Source organism: Salvelinus alpinus, chromosome 27 (genome assembly GCF_045679555.1).
Source record: "Salvelinus alpinus chromosome 27, SLU_Salpinus.1, whole genome shotgun sequence".
Lineage (NCBI taxonomy): Eukaryota > Metazoa > Chordata > Actinopteri > Salmoniformes > Salmonidae > Salvelinus > Salvelinus alpinus.
The window spans coordinates 22358444-22382485 of NC_092112.1; the positions used below are offsets into that span (position 1 = coordinate 22358444).

The 24042-nt window shown below is 42.9% G+C and overlaps 2 protein-coding genes across 8 annotated transcripts; one reads left to right on the top strand and one right to left on the bottom strand.

Annotated features, from left to right (window-relative positions):
- Nucleotides 1-1811: 1811 nt before the first annotated feature.
- Nucleotides 1812-20638, top strand: LOC139556179 (CMP-sialic acid transporter-like). 7 transcript variants are annotated; one of them, XM_071369777.1, is made up of 13 exons: nt 1812-2180; nt 3319-3722; nt 4594-5622; nt 5727-5846; nt 5945-6038; nt 6149-6197; nt 8111-8291; nt 8814-8973; nt 9085-9237; nt 19165-19231; nt 19336-19512; nt 19762-19896; nt 20074-20638. In XM_071369777.1, exons 5-13 carry the CDS (start codon nt 5946-5948, stop codon nt 20199-20201), a joined length of 1143 nt encoding a protein of 380 aa, XP_071225878.1. In that variant the 5' UTR covers nt 1812-2180; nt 3319-3722; nt 4594-5622; nt 5727-5846; nt 5945; the 3' UTR covers nt 20202-20638. The 7 variants fall into 7 exon arrangements, with proteins under 7 accessions (XP_071225878.1, XP_071225880.1, XP_071225877.1 ...); XM_071369779.1 differs by having other exon boundaries at nt 5363-5622; XM_071369776.1 differs by having other exon boundaries at nt 3319-5622.
- On the bottom strand, nt 20639-24042 carry LOC139556180 (akirin-2-like). Its single transcript, XM_071369783.1, has 5 exons — nt 23005-24042; nt 22169-22312; nt 21799-21948; nt 21638-21709; nt 20639-21504 (listed from the first exon to the last, which is right to left on the bottom strand). The coding sequence occupies exons 1-5, from the start codon at nt 23180-23182 to the stop codon at nt 21494-21496; spliced, it is 555 nt and encodes a 184-aa protein (XP_071225884.1). The 5' UTR covers nt 23183-24042; the 3' UTR covers nt 20639-21493.

The following is a 24042-nucleotide window of genomic DNA, read 5'->3' on the forward strand; positions in this document are numbered from 1 at the left end:
GAAATAGGGCTTACAGAGTGTTTGTGTAGGAATATGACTCCTGAGAATCTAGAAGAGCGCTTTAGAATGCAGGATCATTAAGTCTGTCAAGATAAATGCATGGAGACAGTTCTGCTCTACAATCGTCAGGGGTACTGAACTGGGGGATGTATGGTCTATGTTGAAGAAGATGACTGGAAGAAGCAAGCCCACTCGAGTTCCAGTTTTGATTGTGGGTCAAAAATTGTCCGTAACTGATAAAGAAAAAGCTGACTTGTTGGCAAAGACATTTGCTAGGGTACATAGTGGGGTTAATTTGGCTGAAGTATATAAGCAACGCAGGTGGGAGATTTTAAATGCTCATGTTAATGTATATAAGAAAAGGGATACTGTTGACTCTTCCTTGGATGCTGTTTTTACCATACATGAGATGCGTTCAGCCTTAATAGGCTGTGGATATACAGCCCCAGGTCATGATCATTTGTGCTGTGATGATTAAGCATCTACCTGATGAGGTCAAATAGGTTTTCCTGGGCTTATTTAATAAGATTTGGAGTGAGGGCCTTAGACCTTCTGGTTGGAAAAATTGAGTAATATTACCTTTTGTAAAGCCTGGTCAGGACCCTTCATGTGCTGATAGTTATAGACCAATAGCACTGACCTCTAACTTGTGTGAACTGATGGAAAAGATGATAGTCAATAGATTGTCATATTTCCTGAAACATAGAGGTTTATTGAGTCGATGTCAAATTGGATTCTGTAAAGGTAGATCTACTTTGAATGCATTAGTAAAGGTGAGAAATGAAGTTTAAAAAAACTCTGGTCATGAAAGAAGTAAGACATAAGACATTGAAAAGGCTTATGACGCTATGTGGAGAGAAGGCCTACTGATTTAATATGGAAAGACTTGGTATTGGTGGGAGATTATATAACTGGGTTTTGGCCGCCTTATTTAATTGCTCTTCAAGTTAAAATAGGATCAATTTTATCTGATGCCTATGGAGTTGACAATGGTATTCCTCAAGGCAGTGCTATCAGTCCTATTTTGTTCAACATTATGATTAACGATGTGTTTTCGAATGTAGGTAGGGGTATTGGGGCTTCCCTATATGCTGATGATGGAGCTATTTGGAAGAGGGGAAGGAATGTCTCTCGTGATCAAATCTATTCAACAAGCTACAGTGGATGTTGAAAGATTGTCGATTGACTGGGTTTTAAATTGTCAGTGGTGACAATTGTATGTTCTTCTCGAAGAAGAAAGTTGCTGATAATATACAGGTGTTTCTGTATGGACAGCCTATGGGGGAGGATTTCTAAGTACAAATAGTTGGGTCTATGGTTCAATGAGTGATATATATATGGAAATGTCATGTCATACATGTTGAAACAAAGTGTAAGAAGGCGCTTGGTCTCTGGTTACGAATGGGGTGCTGATAGACAATCGTTAATGGATATTTATAGAGCTCTGATCAGGACGACAATTGATTGCAGGTGTATAGTTTATGGAACAGTGGCGAAGACTTGGCTTCAGAAACTGGACAGAATCCAGTAAATAGCTTTAAGGATATGTATTGGTGCGTTTAAATCAACATCTGTATGTGCCTTGCTAGTGGAGGCAGGTGAGATGCCTTTGGATATATGCCGTAAAAATTGTCATTAGCATTTTGGGTAAGGTTGAAAGGCTGTGAGGTTGAGCATCTCATTGCTACATTTCACAGATGGATCCAAGGACCCAGTTAGTGGGCACACGGGAGCAGGTGTTTAAGTTCCTGAATTTGATGTGGAGTCACATAGGGCAGTGCACAATTGGACCAGCGTTGTCGGGGTTAGGCCGTCATTGTAAATAAGAATTCGTTCTTAACTGACTTGCCTAGTTAAATAAAGATAAAATCAAAAAAAAGTTGTCGGCATGCACATGTAACTTTGGTTTGCGGACTGCCATTATATCATTGACGAACATCAAGCGAATGCTTGACATTTATACATCCGGTGAAAAATCAGTCTCATTGTTCTATTTGTGATACGTTTGGTGACAGGCTGGTTTACAGACAGGAGGCTCCGCTCCGGGACTGCAGCTGGATGCATCTTAGATGCAGACAGATGACAATGGTTTGAAGTCTGGTTCGTTTGTTATTCAACGTTAAATACCCATTCATTTTACAACGCACCATAACAATCAAGTTAGCTAACCATGGCTAACGGTAAGTGAAATGTGCAATTCTTAGCTACTTGCAATGCTAACGTTAGATAGCTAGCTAGTCTCTAATGTTTCGAAACTAAACGCAGCAAGCTAGCGCTTAAATCAGTAATATTATTGGGTATGAATTTATTTGCTAGCAAGTTAAAGTGTGTTTTATGTTGCGGACGGAAAAGAGTCATCGTCTGAATCGTGGAAGCGCAAATGCTATGTAGCTAGCTAGTTAGCCAGGTGCAGATTTAGCAAGGTGGTTCTTGCTAAACCAAAATCGCCCGGCTGCATAGATTGTTTTTGTAAACGAATTCAGAAAATAAAGAATCACGTCAATAAGTGGCCGTCCACATTAGCCCTTTTCAAACTGCATTGTTAAGCTTTATCCCTGGATTCACACTTGTATTCCAAAGCCCTGGGCAACCGGACAAACACAACTTGCTGATGCGACCAACAATCTCTCAGCCACGCGACCATTTGTTACATGTAAGGCATTTATTAGCATATTAGGTCCCCTTGCTGTTAGCATAGCATTTTGTGAATGTTTGAGGACATTGCTGCCTTTCTCTGACCTCGGAAACAAGGTTTCACTTTAGAAATGTGATCTTGCCCCTGCACAGAGAATGCTGTTCACGGACGAGACATCAACTTTTCTGATCCAGGCAAAAGCATGTAACAATATTATCATGGATGGTAATATCTAGATAAATGTCAACAGAATAAATTAATGAAAATCGACGGATATTGAGACCTGTGTGAAGCTAGCCACAATAACGATTAGCCACAATAGTGGAATTTGCGTTAGCGTCGAAAAACAGCAGGTCCGGGACATGGTATGCTACTCGGTGACACTCACAGAACACAACTGTAGAGTTTGTTAACAAATATTAGCGTCTTAGCTAATTTTATTTGAAAGACGAACTGCTTCAAAGACAATGTAATCCATGATGGACTGGCATAGTTTTTCATTACCTATATTATCCCAATGGTGATGCAGCTTTACACATTTAAATCAGCCCAACGCCCGCCTTGACATGTGCCAAAAATGCATAAAGTCAATCGCTTGGCCTGATATAAGTATAAATACAGTAAAGTACACACTAAAGAGTAAAAAAAACATGTAAGCAAAATAGTTTTTACATTTTTTTTAGGCACAACGGCAGACTTCAAAGAATTGGCCAGGGCATTCACAGAGTTGGTCTGATGGTGCCTGCTAATGTCATCGACCTCACCCTTTGCTTGAGGAACAAAAGAGGAAGCCCCCCCCATTTGTGCCATGTCATGAGGATACCTGGACCACCGATTGAGATGTGCCTTTTTAAGTAAATCAAGTGAAAAGGAGACTGAAGTAGGACTTTAATTTTTGCTCCTCCAGTTACACAACCTCCCTTCCAATCTCTAATTTGATAGGCCTACCTGTAAAATGGGAGGGGTGTCATATCCCCTTAACCAGAGAAATGGGACAACATTTACACACACTTTGGTTGACTCAGCTTGGCGATTCAACTTTCAGCTTGATCTCAATTATTGGAGAGAGGCCTCATTGCTTTATCAGGTATGAAGGGTGTCAATACAGTGCTTTTGTTATTGGTCAATTTTGTTGTTACTAGTACTCTTTGTATGTTTGCCTATGTTGTTAATTTAATAGGCCTACATCAAATTTTATTAGTCACATACACATTTAGCAGATGTTATTGCGGGTGTAGCGAAATGCTTATGTTTGTAGCTCCAACAGTGACATGAGTTGGGGTCAATGTGAATTGAAGTCAGTCAATTCAGGAAGTGATTTGAATTTACAAAATGGAGAGAACTTGACATAAATAGCTTCTCCTTGTCGCTTATTTAGAAGTAAATGGAAATAGATAAGCCTACCTCTTAAATTATTGCATTGGAATATAATTTCTCAAATTGACCCCAACACTGAGCCCTAAATTCAATATTTAAATGAGATGAGGAGCTCACTGCGTTACATGCATTACGGTTCCATAGGCTCTCCAATTCACCTTCATTTACAGTTTTACTCTGTTCAAGTAGACAGTTATCAATAGTTTGTTTCTTTGTTATTAGTCATTCAAAATGTACAGGCCTACAGTATTTGGCACCCTCTGTTGGTGATTTGCAGGATGTGCAATGATACACGTAAAAGGAGGGCTGTGATTGCCTAATATGGTCCATTTTATAGAGAGAAATTGGCATTACTTTAAAACTAGCAGAGATCCAACTCTGGAACTTTGATATGCCTGTAGAGTATGTTCAACAATATATTGTAACATTCCCATTCAAAATATTTATTTTTATTCATGTAAGAAAATTGTTACTGAAATCAAAATACTGCTCTTATTATAGGGCAAGCGGTAAAGCTTGATATGACATGTAGTCAGTGATATGTGGCCCAAAATCATGTTTAATGACATTTCATTTTTCAGTCATACAAGACTTCATGTATGCATATGGTTCCCGCCATAGAGCTAACAATAGGCCCCAATCACCACACAACCCACGCCACAAGTCCCGTTTGCCGCGGCTGAGAGATCTTGGGTAAAGAGGCAAGAATTGGTTTAATTTGCATAACTGTTTAAATGCTTAAAAAAATGGACATACTAGAAATAAGGATTTCTCTTTTGTATTGCATGTTCCTTGGTTTAATAGTTGAGTTTTATTCCCCCCTTATTATTTGTATTTCACAGCAACACCTACAGTCCACAATCTTAATTTAGTTTGAGGATATGTATTTCTAAAATGTTTATTGTTACAAAAACTTTCTTTCCTTAGTTTGTCCTGGTGGTCGGTAATTCTAATCTTTGTGCCTTAGTGGATGATATTGTGCCCATGTCAAACCGAGCTGGTAGCACAGGTCATGCTGACCTGACTTTTGGCTTCATGTCCACTCTCCTGGAGCCAGAGCTCCACATCTGGAGGTAGATGTTTGTGGGATTGTGTCACCACAAGGCCTTGTCCCTGCCATTGTCTGTCTCTTAGCTCCTGGTAAACAACTTTACAGACAATCCATCCATCGATCAGGCAGGGAAAAGGTTTAAAGAACTCCTCCATGCTGCTCTGTTGAAGTGGACTGAGTAAATCCTTAATTACCATTACTAGTAGCATAAAGGCATGACGTAAGTGAAAATCACAATTTCCACGACCATGTTTTGCAAAGGACTAAAACCCTGGAATGTTACTTGTAATTATTTGCAGGTCTTTGTACATTACTTCCCACGTCGCATTGACGTCGTAAAGGAACCAAAGTACCAGTAGTAGCTGGCATTTGAGTATGAAGACCAAGCATGGGAGCTAGGTGTGACTTGTGCCTTCCCACTGGTTCCCCTGGTCCCACAATAAAGTACACCTGAGTGATGATTATGGGATTGCAATTTTGGCCACGCTGATCAGACACTTCGTTTGAGGGACTGCGGTGCATGGCTGCTACTAGGCCTACTTCTGCTGGGATTTAAAGTGTAAGAAGATAACTTCTCGTTTTAATCATCACTTTTTTCAACAACAAAAAATCTGTATTTATGCATAGTCCAGTCAAATGAAGTGTCTAATGCATTCATTTCAGGATGGGGGTGGAGGCAAGATTGGCCAGATCTCCAGGACAACTACTTCTAGTGCACCCCCATCAGGACCCCCTCTTGCAGCCCCACCTGCTCCTCCAATGGCTGGCCTTGTGATCCACAGTGTAAGATGTTAGATTTTAATGTGATTGTTCCATATTTTCTCTGCATGTGCACTATCCAGACCACAAATTATAGGTGTCTAATACCTCAATTATTTCAGCATGGGGGCAGAGGCAAGGTTGGACGCCCAGTGGCTGTCGCTCCATCAGTTCAGCCGTGTGGAGGCAAATAAGTACTTTCAGGCAACCCGCAGGGTATGTTATGTACTGTTATTGGTAGAAATGTCATCAATATATGTTTAAGTGTGCATGTGTTAAAGTATATAGTAATCAATGCGAAACCTAAAATATCCATATGGTTACAGGGTGAAGTGAACAGTGCTGTTAACTGCAGCCCCAGGATCACCCTTGAGGGTCAGTGTGACATGGAGGTAGATGTCCTGTTCAGTCACCATTCTACCACACTGATTTTTTTACTAATCAACTGCTCAACATTACCAAGAGTATTAGAATCTGGTCAGAACAAAATCTCGAACAGCCTGCAGCTCGTAAAGAGCAGGTGGGGGCAGCCTTGATGGGTGAACTGTTATTCTTCAATCTACTTTATTCTACATTTCATGGGCGTATGTTGATTTGTGTATTTTCCAGGAGCTTGCTCGGTTGTCTTATTAAAAAGAGATCAGGGAAGAATTTGTCATTTTCTCCTATATTGGCTCAAATTGGTTACTGTTTTTGACTTCCCTCTGGAAAGTTGTTTCTTTAAATAAATACTGAATAAAACATTTCTGTTGCAATTTGTTATTATTGGGTATCTTAAATACTGTCACTGAGTAGGCTGATAACCGTGGACCTAAGATCCATAGGTAAGGCTGTACATTGCAAGATGAATGTTCAATACACTGTTGGTTGAGTGGTGAACTTAATGTGGCTAGTTTCACACCAGTTTCAAAGTCCCCCCAATAAGTGCATTGACGCTAATATTTGTGAAAACTCTTCACAGTTATGTCCTGTGGGTGTCACTTATATAGACCGATACCCCATTTCATGGGTGAACAATCTCTAGCTTAGGCTCTACTGTCCAATATGAGTTCAACAGTCGACACGTATTATAGGCTTAATGTGGTTAATTTCGCACTGGTTTTAGAGTTGCACTGTAAGAGCTAAGATGCTAATATTTGTGTAACCTCTACATAGTTGTGTTCTGTGGGTGTCACCGAGTAGGCTGATACTCCATTTCATGGGTGCACAATCTCTAGTATAAGCTGTATAGTATGCCCCCAATGCAGATGTGAGGATTTGAAGTTTTTATCTGTTAACAATTGTATTTCATTTTGGATTTTTTAGCCATATCTAGTCCAAATATGGCTTGATTCTACTGTTTGGAAGGCTCCTGCGTGGTGCAGCGGTTTAAGGCACTGCATCTCAGTGCAAGAGGCGTCACTACAGTCCCTGGTTCGTATCCAGGCTGTATCACATCCGGCCGTGATTGGAGTCCCATAGGGCGGCGCACAATTGGCCCAGCGTCGTCCAGGTTTGGCCGGGGTAGGCTGTCATTGTAAATAAGAATTTGTTCTTAACTGACTTCCCTAGTTAAATAAAGGTGTGCATCACTTTCAATGGGGGACTTTCATTTTGAAATCAAAACCCAAATTCCACTATTGTGACTTCCTTATTGTGGCTAGCTTCACACAGGTGAAATTGAGCATTTGCTGCCCTTCCAGCTGTAGAGTTGGGAGACTTTCAACACACCCACTCGCCTGCTACCCATACTTGGGAGTTTGCTGCTTCAGTTGGCTAGCTGCCTATGTGAGATGTTAGCCAGCCTGCATAACACCTGTTTTTGTTGGCCATAGCAACCAATGCATTTTCACAGATGAAAGTATTGTTTTTTTTGTCAGGTTTTTGTCCTCAGATGGAAGGATGAAAGGGTATACATTTACTTATCAAAATAGCTACAGAACGCATCACAAGCATATGCAAATTAAGTGCAGCTTTTCTGATTGGACAATGAAAATGAGTTGTTCTGACCCCTTGTCACACTGGCTATTTTTGCATCATGTTTCTGGGGCTAGCCCCGAAAAGTCAGTGCTAACCTTGCTCCTGAGCAGGGCCAGCTAGCCCATTTTTTAGAATGTTCAAGTGTGAACACTCACTTAGCCCCAGGCTAAAATCTCCCTTAGCCCAGGACTAAGCAGGCTCTTAGCCCTGGGCTAAGGTGCAGTGTGAACATGCCTAGTATGTGTGATTTCTGGTTTCTTGCCTCACTGACCTACTTGCTGTCAACTTTACACTTTATGCTGTCAAGACTCTCTGTCCTCTCTCCACAGAGCCAGTGAGTGTGGTGTTCAAGGTGTACTGTCTGTCAGTCATGACAATGGTGGCAGCAACTTACACTGTGGTGTTACGATACACAAGGACAATATCATCAACAGCTATGTACTTCTCTACAACAGCAGTATGCGTCACAGAGGTTATTAAATTGTTCTTGAGCCTTGGGATGTTGACCAAGTAAGTAGGCTTTATCTAGGGCCCAGCTTTGCCATCTATTCTATATCCTGTGTTTTCATGACAGGCCAAATAATGTTCCTAATCCATGTGTAAACTAAACAAGTGATTGCTATCCAAGTGGTCTCAGCCTTGAATAAATATATAGAATACCCTTGAAGGGATTGACATTATGGTTTGCCATATTGCCCGGGCAAGTGACCTGAGCAGTTGCAAGTTGAGCCTACCCTCTGGTAGCCCCATTAGGCAGATTATATATATATTTTTTTTTCACTGATTACCAACATGCAAAGAATTCCAGTAGTCGTATTTGTTGTTCCTCCTGTGTGTAGGTGAAAATAGCTACGTTAATTAAACTGATCATAATCTTCGAGCAAACAAAGAATACTCCTGACTTGCCCGATAGGCGAGTGCCTTTCAGACCTTAAATGTCAATCCCTGCCTTGTATTGAGTATTTTGTTGAAAGAATTAATGCCCCAGTTGCTCAACTTTTGTATATGTTTGTCTTAATTTTCACCTTGCAGAGAAGCTGGCAGCTTTGGCAGGTTAAAAGCATCCATAGTTGAACATGTGTTTCAGAGTCCAAAAGAGCTGCTGAAACTGAGTGTTCCCTCTGTGGTCTATGCGATTCAGAATAACATGGCCTTCATTGCCCTGAGCAATCTTGATGCAGCTGTGTATCAGGTATTAACTTGAAATTAAATGATTTCTTCAGAAAACTGCACATTAATAATTGACTTGTATACTTCCTTCCTGGTACATATGCTCACTGTTCCACTGCATCTCCCTACCAAGGTGACCTATCAGTTGAAGATCCCGTGCACAGCCCTATGCATGGTCCTAATGCTGAATCGCTCTCTCAGCAGGCTGCAGTGGTTGTCTGTCTGCATGCTGTGTGGGGGTGTTGCTTTGGTCCAGTGGAAACCTGCAGAGGCCACTAAAGTCCAGGTACCCTTGGTATTTGTCTAGCATTCTTTTTTTTAAATTTAACCTGCATTTATCTAAAAACACCCATTTGAGGTCAGAAGACTTATTGTACAAGGGAGACCTAGCCAATGGGCATGTCAAGTGTATACTGGTTCATTGATGATGTTCTAATTAAACAATAAGGCACGAGGGGGTGTGGTATACAGTGCTTTTGGAAAGTATTCAGACCCCTTCCCTTTTTCCATATTTTGTTACGTTACAGCCTTATTCAAAAATGTATTAAATTGTTTGTTTTTTCTCAGTCTACACAATACCCCATAATGACAAAGTAAAAACAGGTTTTTAGAAATGTTTGCAAGTTGATAAAAAGAAAGAAAATCTGACCCTTTACTCAGTACTTTGTTGAAGCGCCTTTCGCAGTGATTACACCCTCGAGTCTTCTTTGGTATGACGCTACAAGCTTGGCACACCTGTATTTGGGGAGTTTCTCCCATTCTTCTCTGCAGATCCTCTCAAGCTCTGTCAGGTTGGATGGGGAGCGTCGCTGCACAGCTATTTTCAGGTCTCTCCAGAGATGTTAGATTGGGTTCAAGTCCAGCTCTGACTGGGCCATTGACACTCCTGCGTTGTCTTGGCTGTGTGCTTAGGGTTGTTGTCCTGTTGGAAGGTGAACCTTCGCCCCAGTCTGAGGTCCTGAGCGCTCTGGAGCAGGTTTTCATCAAGGATCTCTCTGAACTTTGTTCCGTTCATCTTTCCCTCGATCCTGACTAGACTCCCAGTCCCTGCCGCTGAAAAATATTCCCACAGCATGATGCTGCCACCACCATGCTTCACCGCAGGGATGGTGCCAAGTTTCCTCCAGATGTGACGCTTGGCATTCAGGACAAAGAGTTCAATTTTTTTTTTTTTTTTTTATTTCACCTTTATTTAACCAGGTAGGCTAGTTGAGAACAAGTTCTCATTTGCAACTGCGACCTAGCCAAGATAAAGCATAGCAGTGTGAACAGACAACACAGAGTTACACATGGAGTAAACAATAAACAAGTCAATAACATGGTAGAAAAAAAAGAGAATCTATATACAATGTGTGCAAAAGGCATGAGGTAGGCAATAAATCGAATAATTACAATTTAGCAGATTAACACTGGTGTGATAAATCATCAGATGATCATGTGCAAGAAGAGATACTGGTGTGCAAAAGAGCAGAAAAGTAAATAAATAAAAGCAGTATGGGGGGTGAGGTAGGTAAATTGGGTGGGTAGTTTACAGATGGACTATGTACAGCTGCAGCGATCGGTTAGCTGCTCGGATAGCAGATTTTTAAAGTCGTTGAGGGAGATAAAAGTCTCCAACTTCAGAGATTTTTGCAATTCGTTCCAGTCGCAGGCAGCAGAGAACTGGAAGGAAAGGCGTCCAAATGAGGTTTTGGCTTTAGGGATGATCAGTGAGATACACCTGCTGGAGCGCGTGTTGCGGGTGGGTGTAGCCATCGTGACCAGTGAACTGAGATAAGGCGGCACTTTACCTAGCATAGCCTTGTAGATGACCTGGAGCCAGTGGGTCTGACGACGAACATGTAGCGAGGGCCAGCCGACTAGGGCATACAGGTCGCAGTGGTGGGTCGTATAAGGTGCTTTAGTAACAAAACGAATGGCACTGTGATAAACTGCATCCAGTTTGCTGAGTAGAGTATTGGAAGCTATTTTGTAGATGGCATCGCCGAAGTCGAGGATCGGTAGGATAGTCAGTTTTACTAGGGTAAGTTTGGCGGCGTGAGTGAAGGAGGCTTTGTTGCGGAATAGAAAGCCGATTCTTGCTTTGATTTTGGATTGGAGATGTTTGATATGAGTCTGGAAGGAGAGTTTGCAGTCTAGCCAGACACCTAGGTACTTATAGATGTCCACATATTCTAGGTCGGAACCGTCCAGGGTGGTGATGCTAGTCGGGCGTGCGGGTGCAGGCAGCGAACGGTTGAAAAGCATGCATTTGGTTTTACTAGCGTTTAAGAGCAGTTGGAGGCCACGGAAGGAGTGTTGTATGGCATTGAAGCTCGTTTGGAGGTTAGATAGCACAGTGTCCAAGGAAGGGCCGGAAGTATATAGAATGGTGTCGTCTGCGTAGAGGTGGATCAGGGAATCGCCCGCAGCAAGAGCAACATCATTGATGTATACAGAGAAAAGAGTCGGCCCGAGAATTGAACCCTGTGGTACCCCCATAGAGACTGCCAGAGGACCGGACAACATGCCCTCCGATTTGACACACTGAACTCTGTCTGCAAAGTAGTTGGTGAACCAGGCAAGGCAGTCATTAGAAAAACCGAGGCTACTGAGTCTGCCGATAAGAATATGGTGATTGACAGAGTCGAAAGCCTTGGCCAGGTCGATGAAGACGGCTGCACAGTAATGTCTTTTATCGATGGCGGTTATGATATCGTTTAGTACCTTGAGCGTGGCTGAGGTGCACCCATGACCGGCTCGGAAACCGGATTGCACAGCGGAGAAGGTACGGTGGGATTCGAGATGGTCAGTGATCTGTTTGTTGACTTGGCTTTCGAAGACCTTAGATAGGCAGGGCAGGATGGATATAGGTCTGTAACAGTTTGGGTCCAGGGTGTCTCCCCCTTTGAAGAGGGGGATGACCGCGGCAGCTTTCCAATCCTTGGGGATCTCAGATGATACGAAGGAGAGGTTGAACAGGCTGGTGATAGGGGGTGCGACAATGGCGGCGGACAGTTTCAGAAATAGGGGGTCCAGATTGTCAAGCCCAGCTGATTTGTATGGGTCCAGGTTTTCCAGCTCTTTCAGAACATCTGCTATCTGGATTTGGGTAAAGGAGAAGCTGGGGAGGCTTGGGCGAGTAGCAGCGGAGGGGGCGGGGCTGTTGGCCAAGGTTGGAGTCGCCAGGAGGAAGGCATGGCCAGCCATTGAGAAATGCTTGTTGAAGTCTTCGATTATCACGGATTTATCGGTGGTGACCGTGTTACCTAGCCTCAGTGCAGTGGGCAGCTGGGAGGAGGTGCTCTTGTTCTCCATGGACTTTACAGTATCCCAGAACTTTTTGGAGTTAGAGCTACAGGATGCAAATTTCTGCTTGAAAAAGCTGGCCTTTGCTTTCCTGACTGACTGCGTGTATTGGTTCCTGACTTCCCTGAACAGTTGCATATCGCGGGGGCTCTTCGATGCTATTGCATTTCGCCACAGGATGTTTTTGTGCTGGTCGAGGGCAGTCAGGTCTGGAGTGAACCAAGGGCTATATCTGTTCTTGGTTCTGCATTTTTTGAACGGAGCATGCTTGTCTAATATGGTGAGGAAGTAACATTTAAAGAATGACCAGGCATCCTCAACTGACGGGATGAGGTCAATATCCTTCCAGGGTACCCGGGCCAGGTCGATTAGAAAGGCCTGCTCGCAGAAGTGTTTTAGGGAGCGTTTGACAGTGATGAGGGGTGGTCGTTTGACCGCGGACCCGTGGCGGATACAGGCAATGAGGCAGTGATCGCTGAGATCTTGATTGAAGACAGCAGAGGTGTATTTGGAGGGCAGGTTGGTCAGGATAATGTCTATTAGGGTGCCCATGTTTACGGATTTAGGGTTGTACCTGGTGGGTTCCTTGATGATTTGTGTGAGATTGAGGGCATCAAGCTTGGATTGTAGGACTGCCGGGGTGTTAAGCATATCCCAGTTTAGGTCACCTAACAGAACAAACTCTGAAGCTAGATGGGGAGCGATCAATTCACAGATGGTGTCCAGGGCACAGCTGGGAGCAGAGGGGGGTCGGTAGCAGGCGGCAACAGTGAGAGACTTATTTCTGGAGAGATTAATTTTTAAAATTAGAAGTTCGAACTGTTTGGGCATAGACCTGGAAAGTATGACAGAACTTTGCAGGCTATCTCTGCAGTAGATTGCAACTCCTCCCCCTTTGGCAGTTCTATCTTGACGGAAAGTGTTATAGTTGGGTATGGAAATCTCAGAATTTTTGGTGGCCTTCCTAAGCCAGGATTCGGACACGGCAAGGACATCAGGGTTGGCAGAGTGTGCTAAAGCGGTGAGTAAGGCAAACTTAGGGAGGAGGCTTCTGATGTTGACATGCATGAGGCCAAGGCTTTTTCGATCGCAGAAGTCAACAAATGAGGGTGACTGGGGACATGCAGGGCCTGGGTTTACCTCCACATCACCCGAGGAACAGAGGAGTAGTAGGATGAGGGTGCGGCTAAATGCTATCAAAACTGGTCGCCTAGAGCGTTGGGGACAAAGAATAAAAGGAGCAGATTTATGGGCGTGGTAGAATAGATTCTGGGCATAATGTGCAGACAGGGGTATGGTGGGGCGTGGGTACAGCGGAGGCAAGCCCAGGCACTGGGTGATGATAAGAGAGGTTGTATCTCTGGACATGCTGGTCTCAATGGGTGAGGTCACCGCATGTGTGGGGGGTGGGACCAAGGAGGTATCAGAGGTACGGAGAGTGGAACTACAGGGTCCATTGCAAACCAAAACAATGATAATGATAACTAGCCTGAACAACAGTATGCAAGGCATATTGATATTTGAGAGAGACATACAATAAGGCATAAAGTGATTGCAGGTCTTGATTGGGAGAGCTAGCTAAAACAACAGGTAAGATAACAGCAGCAATAACAGGGTGCTAGTCTAACACAGCAACAACAGGTAAAAATGGCGACGACTAGGCAGAGAGGGTCGGATTAACTACACACAGATCCTGAGTTAAAGCACAGAGCCGACAGATAAAACACAAATAAACAGAATGGAGTACCGTGAATTAATGGACAGTCAAGCATGCATCAGCTATGTAGCCAAGTGATCATAGTGTCCAGGGGGCAGCCGTAGATGGAGCAGGGAGGCCTCCACTAAGCTAGCACGCGGCGTTTAAAGTTAGTAGCCCGGGGGGTGGTCTGCTCAGACGTGGTCGTGTCGACAGAGAATCCAAGCCAGATGGCGATGGCGAAAGAGAGGTTGTGAATTGTAGAATTGTGTTTGCTAACTGGTGCTAGCTTCGTGGCAGTGGCGCTAGCAGCGCTAGCTGCAAGCTAGCTGTGAGGATCAGAAGTAGTGGCTCAGGGATTACGGCAGGAATCCGGCGTTGTTGTCGAGAGACAGTCCGATGCTGGTAAATTGGTGAGTAATATCCAGGCTAATAACAGGGCTGGTGTCTGTGCAGAAGGTAAAAGCTACTAGCAGCGGCAAAAAAAAATGGCTAAATTAGCTTGTAGCTGGTATTGTAGCCCAAGAATTCGCTGGTAGACCTCTTCAGCTAGCCGGCAGATGGGCCTAGCTCGAGGCTAGCTCAAGGCTAACTGGTGCTTGCTTCGGGACAGAGGTGTTAGCCAGTAGTAGCCACTCGGTTGCAGCTAGCTAGCTGTGATGATACGGTGTAATTGTCCAGAGCTTGCGTCAGGAATCCGGTGATGTGGTAGAGAAAAAGCAGTCCTATATGCTCTGGGTTGATATCGCGCTTGCAGACTGGCAGGTATTGGCCCGGTATTGAAGCTGGCTGTGTCCGAGTTGAGGGTGAAGACCGCAGCAGTGGCTAACTGACTACTAGCTAGTAGCTAGTTATCTGGCTAGCTTCTGATTGGGGTTACGGTTCTAAAGTATAAAAAAATAGCAGGTCCGTACCACATTGGGTGAGGCGGAATGTAGGAATGTATATTCAGTTCCTAGATGGAAAGTGAAATTAAAATATATACGAAATGTACACGAAAAATACGAAGACTATTTACACGGGACAGGACATGACAAAGACACGTCCGACTGCTACGCCATCTTGGATTCAAATCTTGGTTTCATCAGACCAGAGAATCTTGTTCCACATTGTTTAAGAGTCCTTTATGTGCCTTTTGGTAAACTCCAAGCGGGCTGTCATGTGCCTTTCACTGAGGAGTGGCTTCCGTCTGGCCACTCTACCATAAAGGCCTGATTGGTGGAGTGCTGCAGAGATGGTTGTCCTTCTGGAAGGTTCTCCCATCTCCACAGAGGAAGTCTGGAGCTTTGTCAGAGTGACCATCAGGTTCTTGGTCACCTCCCTGACCAAGGCCCTTCTCCCCCGATTGCTCAGTTTGGCTGGGTGCCAGCTCTAGGAAGAGTCTTGGTGGTTCCAAACGGCTTCCATTTTAAGAATGGTGGAGCCCACTGTGTTTTAGGGGACCTTCAATGCTGCAGACATTTAGTGGTACCCTTCCCCAGATCTGTGCCTCAACACAATCCTGTCTTGGAGCTCAATTCGTTCGACCTCATGGCTTGTTTTTTTCTCTGACATGCACTGTCAACTGTGGGACCTTATACAGATAGACTTTCCAAATCATGTCCAATCAATTGAATTTACCACAGGTGGACTCCAAGTTGTAGAAACATCTCAAGGATGATCAATGGAAACAGTATAGCAAAGGGTCTGAATTAGAGGTCGACCGATTATGATTTTTCAATGCCGATTAATCGGCCGATTTATTTAGATTTTTTAAATATATATACACTGCTCAAAAAAAATAAAGGGAACACTTAAACAACACAATGTAACTCCAAGTCAATCACACTTCTGTGAAATCAAACTGTCCACTTAGGAAGCAACACCGATTGACAATAAATTTCACATGCTGTTGTGCAAATGGAATAGACAAAAGGTGGAAATTATAGGCAATTAGCAAGACACCCCCAATAAAGGAGTGATTCTGCAGGTGGTGACCACAGACCACTTCTCAGTTCCTATGCTTCCTGGCTGATGTTTTGGTCACTTTTGAATGCTGGCGGTGCTCTCACTCTAGTGGTAGCATGAGACGGAGTCTACAACCCACACAAGTGGCTCAGGTAGTGCAGCTCATCCAGGATGGCACATCAATGCGAGCTGTGGCAAGAAGGTTTGCTGTGTCTGTCAGCGTAGTGTCCAGAGCATGGAGGCGCTACCAGGAGACAGGCCAGTACATCAGGAGACGTGGAGGAGGCCGTAGGAGGGCAACAACCCAGCAGCAGGACCGCTACCTCCGCCTTTGAGCAGGAGGAGCACTGCCAGAGCCCTGCAAAATGACCTCCAGCAGGCCACAAATGTGCATGTGTCAGCATATGGTCTCACAAGGGCTCTGAGGATCTCATCTCGGTACCTAATGGCAGTCAGGCTACCTCTTGCGAGCACATGGAGGGCTGTGCGGCCCCACAAAGAAATGCCACCCCACACCATGACTGACCCACCGCCAAACCGGTCATGCTGGAGGATGTTGCAGGCAGCAGAACGTTCTCCACGGCGTCTCCAGACTCTGTCACGTCTGTCACATGTGCTCATGTGCTCAGTGTGAACCTGCTTTCATCTGTGAAGAGCACAGTGCGCCAGTGGCTAATTTGCCAATCTTGGTGTTCTCTGGCAAATGCCAAACGTCCTGGACGGTGTTGGGCTGTAAGCACAACCCCCACCTGTGGACGTCGGGCCCTCATACCACCCTCATGGAGTCTGTTTCTGACCGTTTGAGCAGACACATGCACATTTGTGGCCTGCTGGAGGTCATTTTGCAGGGCTCTGGCAGTGCTCCTCCTGCTCAAAGGCGGAGGTAGCGGTCCTGCTGCTGGGTTGTTGCCCTCCTACGGCCTCCTCCACGTCTCCTGATGTACTGGCCTGTCTCCTGGTAGCGCCTCCATGCTCTGGACACTACGCTGACAGACATAGCAAACCTTCTTGCCACAGCTCGCATTGATGTGCCATCCTGGATGAGCTGCACTACCTGAGCCACTTGTGTGGGTTGTAGACTCCGTCTCATGCTACCACTAGCGTGAGAGCACCGCCAGCATTCAAAAGTGACCAAAACATCAGCCAGGAAGCATAGGAACTGAGAAGTGGTCTGTGGTCACCACCTGCAGAATCACTCCTTTATTGGGGGTGTCTTGCTAATTGCCTATAATTTCCACCTTTTGTCTATTCCATTTGCACAACAGCATGTGAAATTTGTTGTCAATCAGTGTTGCTTCCTAAGTGGACAGTTTGATTTCACAGAAGTGTGATTGACTTGGAGTTACATTGTGTTGTTTAAGTGTTCCCTTTATTTTTTTGAGCAGTGTATATATATATATATATCATACACACATTTTTGTAATAATGACAATTGCAACAATACTGAATGAACAATGAACACTTTTATTTTAACTTAATATAATACATAAATACACACACAGCTCTGAAGTGACAATGATACTGAAGAGTCTGCTTAGGAGACAAATACTCTCAACTGTTTGAATAAAAATAGAGTTTAAGTTACCTGTGATGAATGTTGAAAACAAACTTTAATTTCTATATGCAGGAAATCCTATTTTAATAATGGGCATGGTAAGAATTGACAACCAAAGTGCGAGTCATAATTCCCATGACACCTAGCAAAATCTGAAAAGCGGTTCCTTCATTTATTCCATAGGATATTTTTTAGATTCACTTAAAATAAGGTCTGTGTTTCGTGTAGGCTTACATCACCGTTCCAATTTTATAACTGTGTAGATATCCATAGGACAAGGTAACTCTGATCAATATTGGCTAAATATAAACGAAGATAAAACAAATTGTAGAGTGGATTTATGAAAATGTTGACAAACGTTACCTTATCCTAGTGATATTTACACGGGTATCAAAACGTCGAGGCGGTTTAAGCCTGCACGAAACAGACCTTATTTGAAGTAGATCAAGACATTCTCTATGGAAGACATGAACGGTAAAATAACGAAGGAACCCCTTTCAAATTCAGCCGCAAGTTATTACAGGAATTATAACGCGTCGACTATTTCTCTCTAAACCATATACCTTTGACTAATCTGGAAACTATCACCTCGAAAACAAAACGTTTATTCCGTTCCGTATTTTATCTAACGGGTGGCATCCATGAATCTAAATATTCCTGTTACATTGCACAAACTTCAATGTTGTCATAATTACGTAAAGTTCTGGCAAATTAGTTCGCAAAGAGCCCAAACTGTTGCATATACCCTGACTCTGCGTGCAATGAACGCAAGAGAAATGACACAATTTCACCTGGTTAATATTGCCTGCTAACCTGGATTTCTTTTAGCTAAATATGCAGGTTTAAAAATATATACTTGTGTATTGATTTTAAGAAAGGCATTGATGTTTATGGTTAAGTACACATTGGAGCAATGACAGTCATTGATTGTTTTTTATAAGATAAGTTTAATGCTAGCTAGCAACTTACCTTAGCTTACTGCATTCGCTAACAGGCAGGCTCCTCGCGGAGTGCAATGTAATCAATGCAAGATTGGATCCCCCGAGCGGACACGGTTAAAAATCTGTCGTTCTGCCTCGTTTCTAGGCCGTCATTGAAAATAAGAATGTGTTCTTAACTGACTTGCCTAGTTAAATAAAGATTAAATAAAGGTGTAAAAAAAAATCGGAGCCCAAAAATACCGATTTCCGATTGTTATGAAAACTTGAAATCGCCCCGATTAATCGGCCATTCCGATTAATCGGTCGACCTCTAGTCTGAATACGTTTTTATTTTAGATACATTTGCAAGAATTTGAAAAAATCTGTTTTCGCTTTGTCATTATGGGGTATTGTGTGTAGATTGATGTGGATAATTTGTTTTAAATATATATTTTAGAATAAGGCTGTAACCTAACAATGTGGAAAGAGTGAAGGGATCTGAATACTTTCTGAATACGCTGTATGGCAGTTATACCATGGCTAAGGGCTTTTCTTATGCACGATGCAACGCGGAAGGCCTAGATACAACCCTTAGCCATAGTATATTGGCCATATACCACAAACCCCTGAGGTGCCTTATTGCTATTATAAACTGGTTACCAACATAATTAGAACAGTAAAAATATTTGTTTTGTCATACCTGTGGTATATGATTTGATAAAAGCCAATCAGCATTCAGGGTTCATAATGGCTTGTTTAGAATCCAAGGATTTGATAAGGATGTTACACATGTTCTAATCTTATTAGGTTGAGCAGAACCCTTTTTGGGGGTTCATGGCCATTGCTGTCGCTGTATTCTGCTCCGGATTTGCAGGTAATGTATCTTCATTTTTATCTTCATACCTTTAATAATCCATAACATCATTTATGACGGTAATGGCAGGTTATATTTAATGGTGTCACTTTGTGTTTGAACAGGTGTGTACTTTGAGAAAGTCCTGAAGAGCTCAGACACATCTCTATGGGTGCGGAACATCCAGATGTACCTGTCTGGCATCGTGGTCACCCTCGCTGGTGTTTACATGACTGAGGGTACTCAGGTTATACAGAAAGGCTTCTTCTACGGTTACACGCCTTGGGTGTGCTTTGTAGTTTGTGAGTCAAATTTCAAGCTTGATACATAAACACAATCATGTTTTGTTTTTTTCAGCAGCAGTTTTCACAAAGTGCTAAATAGATACCCATCCTAAAACCCCAAAGAGCAAGCAAGGCAGATTTTTATGCAATTAAGGTTTTCTTGCTTTTCTACCATGCCTGGGGATGTTTATTATAAATCGTTTTTTATTTTCCTAACCTGAATTTGTCTTGTACATTGAAGTTACATTTGTTATTTTATCCTTCCAGTTCTGGCCAGTGTGGGTGGTTTGTACACATCAGTGGTGGTGAAGTACACAGACAATATCATGAAAGGCTTCTCTGCTGCAGCCGCCATCGTTCTCTCTACTGTGGCATCTGTCGCTCTGTTTGGGCTACAGATAAGTGAGTTGATCAATCAGATCTCTGTGGGCAGGGACTATCATGAGTTACTGTTCAGACACTGGGCTTTGACACTCAAGTGTTAATATATCGTATAAAAATAGAATCTGACCAACATATTTTGGCTGTGAGTGAATTTATAGTCCATTGCAGGTTTTCAGTAACCATCTTTTCTTTCAGCTGTTAACTTTGCCAGTGGAGCAATGCTGGTGTGCATCTCCATATACCTGTATGGACTCCCAAAACAAGACACCACCAAGCTTCCAAGAGCAGACAAGGATACCAAGCAGAAACTGATCACTGTTTGAGGCCTGGAAGAACTTAAAGGTTTATGGCCTTGCCTGACCACTGAGCTGGACCTGCCCGAGGCAAGGAACTTTAATAATTTATCACTAATGCTGGAGCATAAGGGAAGGGATTTAAAAATACACTTATACTTCAATATTTTGTGGAGCTGAGGCATAGAAAATAAATACCTGTTTTTGTTGACTGTTACTGCTGTTAGTCATGGACAATAGTTATGAATCTTTGTCAGTCATTCCACTTGTCACAGTACTAAATGTATATAGACAGCTGACAATCTCATGTTATTTGAAAGTCATTGTTGTAACTCATTATCTATAATGAACATTCAAAATACATTTGTTGACCCTCAATGTTAATGGCAATGTTACTGAACTATTATGCATTGCCAGATGTCAACTACATTTTTTCTTATAAAAAATACCACAATGTCAAACCAGAACACCCTTTAATGTATAGCTTTTATTATTTTGCTTTTCCCAACCCAAGTCCATTAATCTACATTGCGAATTAAAAGATAAGTAAATGGAACAAAAGTCAAACAAAACTACATAATGTACATAGGTCATTTACCAGTACAATCTAACCACAACTGATAAAAGGCCAGGATGTCCTCTTCTGGAGTCTAGGCCAGAAGCTTCCTTAGTTTATCCACTATTTTGTAGTGACCACCACCCCCTGCAAAGATGCATGTTGATTTGCTAAAAAATGTGGCATCTTTGCAACAAACATATTTATGGAACAAAAACTGTGGCAGAAGAGTCATAGCCTGTGCCAGTCTGTTTGGGCTATAATGCCAACTTGTTATTCATTGTCTGTGCTTGACAAGGCTAGCAGAGCTGGGAATGGCAGGTCACTAACAAAGGCATCAGAAAAAACCCTGAATAAATATCAATACAGCACTGAAAACAACAGAGGCCACTAGTAGAGTAATAGGTAGCAGAGGTCCATATATGCGTTGCCAGGAGCAGGCCAAGGCTTCATCCAAAATTGCACCCTATTCCCTCTATAGTGCACTAATTTTGACGAGAGCCATATGGGCACTAATCAAAAGTAGTGCACTATACAGGAAATAGGGTGCCATCTGGGACACATCCCAAATTCCAGACGAAGAGAATGTAGTTGCCACTGACAGAAGTTTGAGGCAGCCTGTGGCCACAGGGGAGATATGGCACTGCTACAAGTTCAACTAGACCCACTGAGTCTCTTGAGAATACAGTTGGCAGAGAATCAGCTGGGGAGTTTTCAGCAATAATAAAATGGGGAAACTGGTATTCCATCAAACATGGGGTTTCACTCAGGAAACATCTGGAGAGGGAGAGAGAGCAGCTATAAATACAGATTAATGGAAACAAAGGTCAACATTCAGCATGATACAGAATTGACAGGGGTGTTTATCAAGGGGGAGGCATGTCGCTGATAAAATACGTTTGTTACTCACAGCTAGCAGGTTGCTCTCCAAATCGCCGCATTAGCTGATCGTGAGTGAACTTAACGAAAGCATCATATTGCTCTGCAAAAAGAGCAAAAGGTCAGACAAATGGATTGTGCAATACATTCTTCTGCAGAAAACAAGTCACAGAAACAGTTTCTCTGACATACCTGCTAGTTTTGTTGTCAATATCTCATCATAATCTTCCCTTATCTTCTCCTCTCGTTCTTTAAGCAGTCGTTCACAGATCATCCCAACCTGTCTCAAGGTAAACAGAGGCTGCTCTTTTCTAGGTGGGGAGACAGCACCAGAGGACGTACCTGTATGGAGAATGAGAGTATATTATCAGGGAGCGTTCTCAAAACCACTTACCCTAAAATAATTCTGACATTAAATGAAGCCAAGAGGCATACAACTGCAAGCTAACAAAAGGGATAGAAATTGTTGTGGGACAACCAATGGTATCCAGTTGATGAAGACCCTAAGACATGTCTTCATTCTTACTGATGTCCTTCCTGAGTAAAAGCAGCCTGGACATACCTGGCAGACTGGATCCACTAAGGATGGAGCTATGCGGTTGTGACTCCAGGGGACAACAGACCTCTGTCTGCTGAATGCTGTTCTCCAGGTGCCTTCGCTTCTGCATCCGTTTGTACTCTTGTTTGATATTGTGCAGGATTTGCTCTGGATTGGAGAACAAGGGCAAGATTTGGTTAGGGCAAGTTAAACAATTATTCCAAATATAATTTGCACAACATACTCTAGTAATATACATTGTTAGTGTAGTTATACTTCAAGTAACTAACCACAATATGACCTTAATTTGAGAAGAGAAGCAATAAAACTTGTTAGCCACTTCCCTAGCAAATGAGAACCCCATCCCAAGCCCTCCCGAGGCAGTTCCTGTGCACAGCCATTTGAAACAAGGGGTGTGCCAATCCTAGCCATGTTAAAGTATTATAATGACAAAATATGGTAACATGGCATCATCCTATGTTGCTGGTAAAGTGTTTCAGCTAAATGTAAAATGATGCTCATTTAAAATATCTAACTAGGCTAACGTTAGCTACAGTAGTTAACTTAGTTTGTTGGTTGAAGATTTATGACCGACCTAGCTGCCATGCTAGGTGGCTAGCTAGCAAACAACAGTTATGGACAGTTAGTATGTCTGTCGCTACCACAAGCTAGCCAACAACACATACGAAGTGTTTACAAGCTTATCAGTAGGTAAGTTACTAGTTGTAACGTTAAGCCAATTGAGTTTTCCAAGCCAGCTAACGATTTGTCAGTTAACTTCACACGAAGGTACCCTAACACATTTCATTAATAAATTCCCATGTATGCCTCAAATCTAGTAGCTATGAAATGTTGCTAACCGGTTGTGAGTCTGGACGACACTTCTCCAAATGGCGAGGGCTCCATACGCAGATATTTCTGGGGTGATGAGGTGTAAGCGGCTGGAGACATTGGGGCGCATCTCCTCCTTTTGGGGGACGCCTGGTTAATCAATGGATCGAAATCCATAGTCCTTTTCAAAGTAGCCCCACAAGCCATTCCGTCTACAATATCTTCTCGCTATAAAAACGAGAAAGCTGTGGTTTTCGCTATCGGAGGGCACAACAACCAGAGTTCCAGTGACTGGGCCGTTCTTCTCCGACTAACGTTACCTCAAGGAAAATTCAGGTTAGAAACAAATGGCGTTGTTGTTTCGCCTCTTTGAGTCTTAATAGCATCCAAATCGCAGACCCTGTAATGGCCGAGTGTTAGTTGAAATGAATTTAGTCAATCCTTTTAGGTGAATTATTATATACAACCAGATGATAGTAGATTTCGGACACGTATTTCCTTCTGCCAGTGTCGTTGACAAATTCTTTCCTTGATGACAACCAACATGGCGTCAAATTCTGAGCCAATGGGCATGCGCAATTAACGATTGTTGTGCTGGTATATGTAGTGTATTTGCCATACAGTTTTCATTCGTTCATATCCAATAGTTGGGCTTTTGCACTACATTCCCCACAAACCATGAATACCAAAAGCACCAACCAAATTTAAATTCTCCAGTACGTTCAAACGATTTGAAGAAGTTGAATAAAGCTATTAGTTAATCACTAACCAAGAACAGAACGTTTGAAAAGGTGTCCTCCGGTCATTGTAAAGGATGGTCTCATTTCTGAATGTGCAAATCGGATTCAACTTAACTGTTATTTACAATAACAATACAATTATGTGGTAGACCTATTCTCGATTGTTCTGGGCCCAGTTTCCCGATAGTGATGTAGTTTAGGTTTACAAGTGTTTTAAAGATGCATCTTCACTACAACGGCCGAAGATCCCAAAACACCATGAACGGTAGTGTTTTAAAGATGCATCTTCACTACAACGGCCGAAGATCCCAAAACACCATGAACGGT